At 45.9% G+C, this 12,328-nt stretch overlaps 1 protein-coding gene across 1 annotated transcript; it reads left to right on the top strand.

The window, feature by feature from the left end:
• Positions 1-7,136: 7,136 nt before the first annotated feature.
• On the top strand, positions 7,137-10,127 carry LOC119396123 (glutamate--cysteine ligase). The gene has a single exon (XM_037663216.2). The coding sequence runs from the start codon at positions 7,192-7,194 to the stop codon at positions 9,151-9,153; it is 1,962 nt and encodes a 653-aa protein (XP_037519144.1). The 5' UTR covers positions 7,137-7,191; the 3' UTR covers positions 9,154-10,127.
• Positions 10,128-12,328: the final 2,201 nt, after the last annotated feature.

The following is a 12,328-nucleotide window of genomic DNA, read 5'->3' as shown; positions in this document are numbered from 1 at the left end:
ACGCAGAAAATATACAGGTCGGTTATCAGTCTCAGCACAGCTCGAGAGTAATTCGACCTTGTCCAACCAGACTGGAACAATGACTTCAAATCGCTTTGGTGATAACGAATTTCCGTCGAATGCTAGTTCACTGAACTGAGACCTTATCGAAAAGCGATTGCGTTTTCTAACAATAACGAACCAGCGTCGATGCAGAAGTTGACGAACCCACGACAAGTGAGGCGAAAGATACAAAAGATACGCAAATAAACTTGCAAGACCGAGCGAACGTACGTTTCCATTGCGAACTGCTTTTGTTTGGTTACGACTATCATATGCTTAGGAAGTATGTGCAAATTGTTTATCGCTCGCGTCATTTTTTGACGGACTAGATTATTTTCAAAGTTAACGTACACTTTTCGAAATCCAACTAGCGAATCTGATTCTCCTGCTGTTCTCTTAGTTCTTGTCCTAAATGTATTTCCTGCGTGTCTCGTTCCGACTACATAGTTGTTGACTTATCCCGATAAACGAATTTCTGTCAAGAATCGTGCAGTGACACGAAATCACGAAGTGTGGAATGCCAACGCTGCTTCAAAGCAAGGACGTTGGCTAGTGTTGATCACCATCATCATAAGTACTATCAGCAGCAGTAACTATGACGACGACAAAAACAACACATTTTACAGCAGAGCTGTTATGACAGAGGTTTGCCATGTGTCGTAAATAGAAAATTACCATCATGAACCGACACGCGCTCTCTTCGTCCTCTTCTTCATCTTCTTCCTCTTCTGCTTCGATCCCAGAACACGTGCGCCGATCTGTCCGGCGTGGGATGCGATAACTCTGAATGTAACGACAACAACAACAACGTATATTCATTACAGGACAAGGCGGCCGTCCAGAGATATCCAACTACACGAGTTCTCTGTGAACAGAACCAGCAATGCTTAAGCAAGTTTGTTCGTTTCAACGCAATACCTTCTTAGTTACAATTCCCTCAGCTGCGTATTTCCGTGGTAACTGTTATGCTATTCTAGCAGATCAACTGATACTTGTCCTAACCATTATATGATTATATGAACTTCCTAACCTTACTCTTTGCCACGGTGCTGTTTGCTTTCACTTGACGTACCATTACATATCTTTTAGCAAGTTCGCGCTGAAAAAAGAAAGTAAAGGACAAAGTCTAACAGAGAATCGCAAACGTATGCGCGTCTATCGTGATATTTATTATACAGGAAGCAAACTGGCATGCGCCAATAACAAAGCCTGATTAGCAAACTAATCACACCAACGAAAGACGCAATGACACTATATATAAACAGTCACCAGCCACCAGCCTAGTGACATTCAGAATGGGATGAATATTGATTGCCCTACCGCACACATACGCAAAGAAGGGGGGCACGCTATAGTTGCACAAAATTCGGGCGGTTCATATATAGTTGGCGCAACATCGGCGGCAGGAGCGTGCATGCGTGTGTGTATGTATGCGTGTGCGCGTGTGTATGTGGGGGGATACATAACTCGTCTCACTGTTTGCCTGTCTTCACTATAGTTGCAGTGTCCTTCGACAGCCTTTGTCGGTTGGAGCCGGCAGTCCCATTAGTGAGTCGGCAGTTTGGCGAACGTTTCTTGCTCGTTTCTGGTAAGGGCACGCTATCGTTCCCAGTTGCCCGAAAGCACTGGCACACGCACAAACACACACGTAGCAATCGTACTGCTCATAGATTGGCTCGTTGTATATACGGCGCCAGCTAAATATGCCCCATGTGTCGTGCCGGGCCTGTCTCATCGTATTTTTCCATGTGGGCCTAGCCGTCGGCACCCGGAGCGGTCCCGTCATGTCGCAATGCTTCGGCAATGGTATGGTTCACGGAACACTGCAAGCGACGAGAAGAAAGAGAGGATCTGCGACTGTTCTCTTCAGGGATCCTTCCGACAGTACCCGGTAGCGAAACGTGTCGTCTGATTGCTCCCGACGGAAACAACGGCACAGAACGAAAACTGATTGACGACTAGCGGGAAACGCAGCAAAAAGACAAAAGCGCGCACTGTTTCCTGTAAGACTGGTATAAGCCTCTTTTTTGGGACCCTAGCGGATAAAGAGGGAAATAAAAACAAAATGGTCTACCAGGGACATGGGGAGGAGAGGGCGCTGCGTCCATCAGAACTCGTTAGCCAAACCGGCGGTGATACTGAAACGTATGCGCGGTTGGCTGTGTGCGCGCGCTTTGTAGACAAAAGTAGTAAAAACGTACCTCAGCAAGAAAGACACGCAGGCAAATATATATATTTTTTTCCTATTTTGTTTTCACGTGTCATGTCGCTCGAGGAGCACTTGTGCCGCCAAAACAAAAGGCGGAGAATGGAAACGAAAGAATTAAAGAACTACAGCTAAACGCTCAACCCCCGATCCGGTCGCATCCAGTGTGTTTGTGTATGCTTGGGTCTGTGTTTGCGCGTCGAAGAGGAACCGGCATACGTTTTAGCTGGTAGGACAGGCGGACAGCGCGAGCGACGAGTCCTTTTTGTGGGAGCCGCGCGGGGCCCGTCGTAAAGCAGTTGTTCTTGGCGTTTCCCTCTCTACATATATGGGGGCGATCGGCTCCGGAATATGACAGCCAGACTTGGGGGCGCTGTTTAGTATATTCGTTCCGAAGAAGGAGGCTGTAAAGGAAGTAATACAGTGCCGGTTTGTTTGTCTTGTTTGCCGCATATAAGAAAGATACAGGGAGGCAGACGGGCTACGGATGTTGCAACATTCTCCCGTTCGGAGGACAACCCCCAGCAGGCACAATTGCGCGGACTGTGTGGAAGAGGAACAGCGAATGAAATCTGAGAACCGAAAGAGAAGAAATGAAACGGAAACGCGACAAGCCCGGTGGAGGGCCGAGATGGGAGGCATATATTTGCGATTGGCTGTCAGTTGTTACGTTCGCTTGTACGATATACGTCCTTTCTTTTCTGTCTATATGCCTCCATGTTGACAGGCGGTCGCTCAATGTTGTTGCCTTCAAGTACTGCAGGAGGGTTCATGTGGCTTTCTGGGCTGACGTGCTGTGCGACGAGGCTCCCTGTGAAATTTGTCTCTCCTTCTCTCTCTCTTCTAAGCCCTTATTCCCCTCCCCATATGTAGGGTAGCAAACTGACGTATATATAGTCTAGTTAACCTCCCTACATTTCCTATATTCCTTTTCTCTCTCTCTCTCTCTGCATCCCTGTCCAGTCCTGCGTCTTTCGTCGGTTGATATTTTGTTCCATCAAGGGTTCTTGATCGTCTCTGCCCAGAAGCGAGACACCACTAATCACGCCAACAAGGAAAACAAATTACAAGGAGACACTAACAACTCATATTGAGGGACGTTTTCCACGCAGCTAAACGGTAAATTAGGTCTTTCTTTTCTTTTCTTTTTTTACTTCTTGTTTGCCAGCGCTGATATGCTAAGGAACAAAAAAAAAAAGGCAAAGTAAAAGGTATGTCTCATGCGTCCTTGAGGAAATCGTTAACGGGCTGGCCTCATTTCGATGTTACTTCCACGATAGCGTTGTTCCGCAATTGCATTTTACTTTGGTTTCATTCGCTAGTGCCGCTGTGCGGACAAACGACGAAATAAAATCATGTTCATTACGTTGAGGAGGCTCATCACATTAACGAGTACCCTCTAGTGACGGCTGTAAACTTATCATGCACGTGCGATGGCCAATCCGTACGGCAAGGCCCATTTTTTAGGCTTGAGTGATCTGCCGCTGTCACTTCGGCGCACAATGTATACGACACTGCTTCCGACGCAGCATTGCAAGTTTAGACGCATGTAGTCCGACGTACATATATGATATAAACGGCTCGGCCACCGCAAGTGTATAAGTGTTGCCCTGTCACTACAGAGCTATTGGGGAAGTGTCCAGCGGCGAATGTCACGGGTGGGTCAGGGGGTTCCTGACCCCCCTTGTGTTCAGGCTTGCAAATGTCCCCCTTTGAGATTTATCTTTCAAATGTACTATTTGAGTGTCTTGGCAGTTAAGGATAGCACACTCTCTACAATATCAACTCTGAAATCAGAAGCTCTTCCAATGAGCAGAAACGAAGTACAAAAATGAAAGCTGCTGGTCACTTCAAAAATCATTGTATAACGCGAGCTTTCGGAAATGCTACTGGTAACTTCTGACGTGCCGCAAATGTTTGTTACGCTGGGCTTTGAAATGAAGAATAAATTAAGAATCTCCGATCACTACCATTATTTGTGTCGACGTTTTGTTGGAACCCATTCACAATGAAGTATAAATGCATTCGCTCGACTATGATTTCAGACGTATACAGACGACGGAGAATGGAGCTGAAGTTACAGAAAAACTTTACCTTTAGGCGTTATCACAAGAAAAGGCTAGTATTTTTATTTGATGGTTTAACTCGAGCGACATCTATAGCTGGAAATTTGCTAGAACCTAGCCTACCAACGAGTTACGTTCAGAAACTAACTTCGCCTTGCAACGTGCGCGTATACTACTGGCTGCTCAGTATGAAGGAAAGAAGTGTTAATTTTTATGGGCTCGTTTTTCTTTGTTATACACAATATTAATGAGCACTAACAGACAATAATGCCAAGGAAAGTACAGGGGATGTCATTAGTAGTAAATGTAAGGTAAATGCGAAGAAAGAAAAGTGGACGAAAAGATAACTTGCCGCGGGCAGGGACCGAACCTGCGACCTTCGAATAACGCGTCCGATGCCGATGCTTTACCAATTGAGCTACCGCGGCGGCCATCCCCCCGTCCACTTTATAGGGTATATATGTGTATTAAACGTGGGAGCGTCAGTAAGCGCCGCCAGTAGCCATGACGGCGAGTGTGGAAGACTCGCCGAGTGTTCCACATCCGCCGTCATGGCTACTCATGGCTAATCAGGGAAGGGATCAACATTGATCCCTTCCCTGATTACCCTTCTATTATGTATACACTCTGGGGAGGGCAAGATTTCTCCACGGTCGTAATAAGTTTTGAAATGCAAATCTGTGCCCGATTCGAATTCTATATAAGTGTACGTGATACGCACGCTACTAATACGTCGTGATGGTTCGTATCTCAGTTCCATTTTCTTCAGCTAGATTGGCGGCGGCGAAATGTCATATTTTGAACAAAATCAAAAGTGATAAATGACCAGTCAAAAAACCGTGTGGGAACCAGTGTCATGCGAAGTAGCTTACAGGGAGTTCGCTAAGAAGCAAGAGAATGCGAGGCTTGCCCGCATCGCGAGTGGCCGCGCAAGCCCACCCTAAATCCGGCGTTTTATCGGCATTTGCTGGCGTGTCATCCTCCTGCATCAGTCGCTGAAGAAGGCAACAAGCCAAAATACCGACGTGCGCACCCGATGGTAGCGCGAATGAAACTTACGCTATTCATGTCATGGCATACACACCTTACGCATGTCATGTGATGACGCGATGGCACGTCCCTGATGCTATGACATGTTGTGACGTGGCATGTCGTGTCATTGCACGTAATATAATCAGGAATGGCAGTGCATGTCACCTAATATCATGTGATGCGTGGACGCCTTGACATGTCGTGACATGGCATACAATTCATGCTGTGTAATGCATGTACTACATTTCATGACATCGTACCATGACATTAATGACGCAGCATATCATTCATGCTGTGTAACGCGTGCATGTCATTACATATCATGAAGTAGCACAATGACATGTCATTTCTGTAATGCAGCGCATGTATATCTTAACATGTAATGTCATTTATTCTTCGTAGTGAATGTATATTGTGACGCCATGTGTCATGTCATAAAGCAAAGTTGTTTCATTCAATGTCAAATGTCGTGACGTCATTCGCTATATGTGATGCATGAATGACATCACACCTACTTCACGTAGTGGCATGTAAGTCATCTCATTTATCTCATATTATGCATTAATGCCGCCCACACAAACTTTGTATATATATATATATATATACATATATATCAAGACACTACCAAGGTAATGAATGAAACGACAACCACGACATCACATACATGACACCTATATCATGTCATTCGTGCCATTCACATATACCATGTCATACACACTCTGACAGAGCGATACCAATTGTCACTCCGGAACATCTTGGATAGCGCTATTCAAGCACTAACCTGCAGAATTTGTTGCGCCTTTGTAGTCACCTTTCCACATTTCCTTAAAACTAGCTAAAAATCCGTTGTAGAAGCCTGACGTACTGCTGAGCGTGTATTCGAATTCGATAAGTGGCCCCGGCGACCACCTTACGGTAAGCGCTATGTGTAAAATGTATCGTGTATTTAGATACCCAAATGCGCGGTAATTAGAGATATGGAGGTGGTCTAAGTATATTCGCAGCATTTTAATGCAGCGATTCCGTATTTAGATGTATTGGAACATGATTCATTCACATCGATCGGTGATGGTTCCACGCTTTGACGTCAGCTAATGAGCAATAGCTATGGTAACCGCGCTTTAAAAGTAAATAAATGGCGCGTATACCATTTAGAACAAATATAATATATCACGACAAGGCTCAACCTTCGTACAACCTCTAAGGCGTAAGCATGGCAGTTTGCCATGTTGCACAAACGAGTACCTTAAGCCTTGTCCAGAATTTAATTTTAAAACATTGGATTCCTAACTGAGAAAAGGAAAGAGTTTTCTCGCGCTTTTACAATAAGCGGCCACGAATTTCGTGCTGCACTTTGAGAACTTTTACGCTTACTGCATCCTACACTAATGTTATCAGACAGAAAGATAAAGGATAACATATCCATGGGATACCATGATAAATCATTGCAACGGAAGTCTCCCGCTCGCTATCTGTATGCATGAGGGGCTTTGTCTGATATTGCATGCATTGCGCAAGCTGCGCACGTCCCATAGCAACCAAATTTACAAAGCAAAAAAAGAAAACGACGTACGAAGAAAAGAATCCCGTGTTTTTAAATGAACGAACTATATAAAATTATAGTATCACCGCTTGCGCAGTTACTCAACACCGTGGGTCAACGCACACCAACCGCGAGAGAGAAAGCAACGTGTTCCGTGGAATCGAAACCGAAATCGAAACCGCGTTTCTAAACAGCGCCGGCCGTGGCGCTGCGACTCTCGCGTCACGCATGCGCGTTCGCCGATTAGTGCAAAGCCGAAACGGGAGGCGGCTGCCGTGAATGAGCGTGCGAGTGACTGAATTATGGGACTCCTGAGCGAAGGATCGCCGCTTTCGTGGCCGGAAACGAAGAAATTAGCGAATCACGTCCGCGAGCATGCTGTCACGCAGTTCATCAACCAGTATCGGCGCCTGAAAGACCGGGAGAACGACTGCCTCAAGTGGGGCGACGAAGTGGAGTACATAATCGTGTACTTCGACCACGCCAAAAAGACCGCTCAGGTGAGCCTCAGGGCGAATGAAATTCTGCCTGCCCTCCAGGAGAAAGAACGGCGCGATCCGAACAACGTTAAATCGCTTTGGCGTCCCGAGTTCGGCGCGTACATGATCGAAGGCACGCCGGGGCAACCGTACGGCAGCCTCATTTCACACTTTAACGTGGTCGAGGCGAACATGAAGGCCCGGCGGGACGAAGCGAGCGCGTACATGAAGCAAGGCGAGCAAGTTCTGTGTGTGACGACATTCCCGCGCCTGGGTTGCCCCGGTTTCACGTATCCCGTGTACCAGCCACATCCGAAAGACAGCAACATGGGCTCCCTCTTCTTTCCCGACGAGGCCACATTTCCGGGCCATCCGCGTTTCAGAACCCTGGTGCGCAACATCCGCGAACGTCGTGGCAAGAAGGTTGTGATCAACGTGCCCATATTCAAGGACAAAAATACTCCTAGCCCCTTCGTCGAGGACTACGCCAAGCTCGGTGACGACGGGGAGGCTGCCAGAGCGGCGTTGCCAGACCATGTCTACATGGATTCAATGGGCTTCGGCATGGGTAATTGCTGCCTCCAGGTTACATTCCAGGCTTGCAACATCAGCGAAGCGCGCGTCCTGTACGACCAGTTGGCACCGGTTTGCCCTATCATGCTCGCCTTGAGCGCCGCCTCACCGGTGTTCCGGGGTTATCTCACCGAGAGGGACTGCCGTTGGAACGTCATTGTCAGCTCGGTCGATGATAGAACGGACGAAGAGCTGGGACTGAAGCCGCTAAGCGAGAACAAGTTTGTCATTCGCAAATCCCGTTACTCCACCATAGAATGCTACATATCGGAACTCGGGGAAAAGTACAATGATGTGAAAGTCGTCTACGACCAAGACATCTACAACAAGCTGAGATCCGCCGACATAGACCCACTTCTCGCGCAGCACGTGGCGCACCTTTTCATCAGAGACCCCATCAGTCTTTTCAGCGAGAAGGTGGACCAGAACGATGAAGAGGATACCGACCATTTTGAAAATCTTCAGTCCACAAACTGGCACTCGATGCGCTTCAAGCCTCCGCCGCCGAACAGCAGCATTGGCTGGCGCGTCGAGTTCAGACCGTCCGAGCTGCAGATGACCGAGTTTGAGAATGCTGCCTACGTTGTCTTTGTCGTGTTGCTGACCCGTGTGATACTCTCGTACAAGCTAAGCTTCCTTATTCCAATCTCAAAAGTTGACCAAAACATGGAGGCTGCTCAGAAGCGTGATGCTGTGCGAACTCAGAAGTTCTGGTTTCGCAAAGACATTCTGACTTGCCAGAGCCCCCCTAGCTTGGCCCCGACTTTGAGCCCGGGAGGAACTGAGCATCATGATTTTCTCACTCAAATGAGCATCAATGAGATCATTAACGGAAAGCCAGGTGAATTTCCTGGTCTTATTCCACTCATCCGTATGTTTATTTCAAGCATGGATGTAGATGTTGACACTCAATGTACCATTCAGCAGTACCTCAACCTCATTCAAAAAAGAGCATCAGGAGAACTGCTGACAACTGCGTCGTGGATGCGCAAGTTCATCACTACTCACCCGGAATACAAGCAGGACTCTGTCGTCAGTGAGCGTATCAACTATGACCTGCTGCTGCTAATGTCAAAGATCCAAGATGGGTCTGTTGGCTGTCCTGAACTGTTTGGAACATCCACGAGCAAAACAAAGGCTCACATTCCATCTGCCATCCTCAAAGCAACTGGCCCACCTTCGGCACCAGGCAGACCTGCGACGCAGCAGTGAGATCAGTTTGATCGTTTTGCCCACAGTGTGCTGAGTGACTGTGTGCAGGGCTTTTTCACAAAGCCAGATGCTTGTTGGCAGTTATTATTGGTCTATGGGAGATAATTTATTTTTATATCTTTCAAGTCAGTGTAAAGTGACCCTTATTTCCACGCATACGTAGTTAAAAATGTGACCGATGGTGTAAACAAGATGGCCCTGCTAGTAGTTTCACAACATGCCAAGTTGCCTTTGAAATCACTACATTATGTTAGAAGGCTATTAAAGTAGCCAAGAGCTGAGCTAGTCGGGGGGTTTATAAGGGGTTTAGTACCCGTGTATTATCAAAATTAGCTAATAGTTTGCTCAACACGTGCATATGTGGATCCTTACAGTGCAGTAGACGTGAATGTGGGTGCTCTATATCTAGTCTATTTCAAATCACGTCCTCCTTGCCTGGTTACTGTTGCTTGAGTTTTGCATGCAAAACTTAGAAGCACAGGGAATTTTATTGACTGTATGCTTTAATGTGGTGCGAGAAAAGCTTGGTCTACCACAAACATGATCACGCGTATACATTATTAGCCTATTTCATTTCCATTTTCGAGCCTGGTGTCCTCTGGAAGCCGACCTTGCTGATGCGATCTTTGCAAGTGAGCCACACTAATGTATGTGTATAATTATGGCTATAGGTGTGCGTTCTTGTCTTACTCAGGATAAGTGCCCAAATTTATGATTTGTTCCACAGGTGGTGTGCTGCGCTTGATTATGTAATCTTTGGGCATGCGGAAGTCTATTTTACCCGACATTCCGTTAGATATATGTGATAGATGTTTTACAGGAGGTTTATTGTTTGTTAGACTAAGCACATTAGCTCGTAAGAACAAATGTTTCCTGTTAGTATAATGTGCTTGTGATGTAATTTGAAACGACCGTTATTGGCGATATTGTCTTTTTACGAGATCACTTCTTGTTAATAAACAGTTGGAACAAAATGAACTTTGAATTATAAATGTGAAGCATTTTCTCGGCAAAGCAAAGGCACTTTGACCATCGACCATTTCTATCCAGCTGCATATGTAATGGTACTCTCGTCGTGGTCTCCTTATCTTGACATATAGCAAAATTGGCATAGGAAAACTTGCACGTATGATGAACCTGATTCACAGGTCATGACATGAATAATATAACTTTCCTGTCTCGTGCGTCACGAAGTCCTTTCCACCAGTCGCATGTGGCACACACCTGCATACCGCAGCCCGTGCTGTGTGGGTATGTGCCACAAGTGATTGCCAATGTATATCAACCCAGACTCTGGAAATCTTAAGGCGACAGTGTGAAGGAGCCCGTGTCACAGAAAATGTGGTGCCAATGTCGGTGGTGTTGTCTATGAGTGAAATATTCTGATGGAAGCAATAATAACAATTGCGGCTCAAGCCGGAATCAAATCCATGCATTCTATCACAGAGCCACACCAGTGCTTCATACTGCTTCAGAAAAAGACCCTATACAACTAGCGTTATGTCAAAACAATGCCAATTGTGATTGCAGTGCTGCCTACCCACTTTTATATCAAAATAATAAACATTACATATATACATATATGACTGCGCATGCTATAGTCAAGGGTTGCGCGAATAGACCTATGACAACTTCTAATAATATGCACGTCATCGCACCGTAGCGTGCAGTTTGTGACAATAAAACTGATGTCCCTGCTCTAACGTGAGTGCCGACATTATGTCAGATCATCAGCTACCCTTTACAGGCTAGTGTACTCGGTGCGCCTGGTTAGCCCACGATATACGCAAAACTAAATTTACTGAAAGACTTCAATCCACCACATTATCCTTGGTTCAAAGCAAAAAATCCGGTATACACTGCTACTCATTGACTGCTTCGCATGTAATTGATTAACACGATGCGTGGGATCTGACCGATTTTTAAAACAGGTATAGCAACATGTGAATCCTCATACTCACACATGCTGTGCTGAAATGTTCAACAAACCACCTTGAACATGCAGAAGTTCAGGAGAAGATGCTGGCTTAAAGAGATGTAAAATTCTTGAACAGGGGGCGCTGCTGGCATTTGACAAGTGGTCTCGTTGCTGCCTTTAAGACGGCAAAGACCATTTGTCGAAACGTTGATACCCCCTGGGATTTTTCATCACTTTGAACAAGGCGATGTTGAGTGTCATCAGCTTATTAATTAATTGGAGGGGGGGGTGCAGCTAAATTGGTAACGTGAGCTGTGCAGTGGATCAAGCCGTTTCTTGCAGGGCAATTTGATAATAATAATAATTGCTAGAGTTCAGTGTCCCAAAACCATGATGTGATAATGAGGGATGCTGTAGTGGATGGAGGCAGGCACGTAGCCAGGATTTTTTTTCAGGGGGGGCCCAAAGCCTGAATGTTCGAAAGAAAGGCTTTCCATGGCAAAAAGATAAGAAAGTTGCCCAGGCATATAGAAGGCTGGACGAATTTGGGGGGGGGGGGGCCTCCCCCTTGCCTACGTGCCTGAGTGGAGGGCTCTGGAAATATCGACCACCTGGGGTTTTAATGTGCACCTAAATCTAAGTACATGGGCCTCTGGCATTCTCACCGCCATCAAAAATGCGGCTTTGCAGGGCAATTTGAAGCAAGTGATATACATCATCTTTACAGCACTTTCTTCATTTAGAGTCCGTTACATTGTGCTGAACAAAACCTTCATAGTAGCAGATATACTTTACAAGCTATGCAGTTTAATGTGGAAGTGCACTCTTTAACTTGATAAGGAATGTTGCAAGTTGGGTAGGTTATTTGTCAGCGTAAATAACATGAGAGCTTAATTTCTTCAATACAAATCTCAACTGAAGTGTGAAGGAATTTCAGTAAGTACATAAGATATGTTGCTGTGCATTTTAACTTTGAAGTCTTGTCAGCTTGCCACATCAAGCGGTTACGTGTGGAAAAATGAGAAAAAGAGAAAGATATGGCACATTCAAACGGGCCTCTAATTCTGATATGTTGATCACTGTCATTAAGAACAAGTTTACAGTATGCCTCTCTGTAGCCCAGTCTCATTTCAGTTTCACCACCGAAATTGGTCAGATTTCATCACTCTGCAAAACTTACCAGCGTCCACTTTTTGGAAATCTCAAAGCGCCAATGGGCTGTTCGCAGGAAGGGCTCCAATTCTTCCATTTGACCCT

Source organism: Rhipicephalus sanguineus, chromosome 6, assembly GCF_013339695.2.
Source record: "Rhipicephalus sanguineus isolate Rsan-2018 chromosome 6, BIME_Rsan_1.4, whole genome shotgun sequence".
In the NCBI taxonomy this organism is placed as follows: domain Eukaryota; kingdom Metazoa; phylum Arthropoda; class Arachnida; order Ixodida; family Ixodidae; genus Rhipicephalus; species Rhipicephalus sanguineus.
This window is presented reverse-complemented; position numbering and strand designations above follow the sequence as displayed.

Excerpts from the sequence above, each read along its gene's own strand:
- LOC119396123 (XM_037663216.2), top strand. The coding sequence starts at position 7,192 with ATGGGACTCCTGAGCGAAGGATCGCCGCTTTCGTGGCCGGAAACGAAG.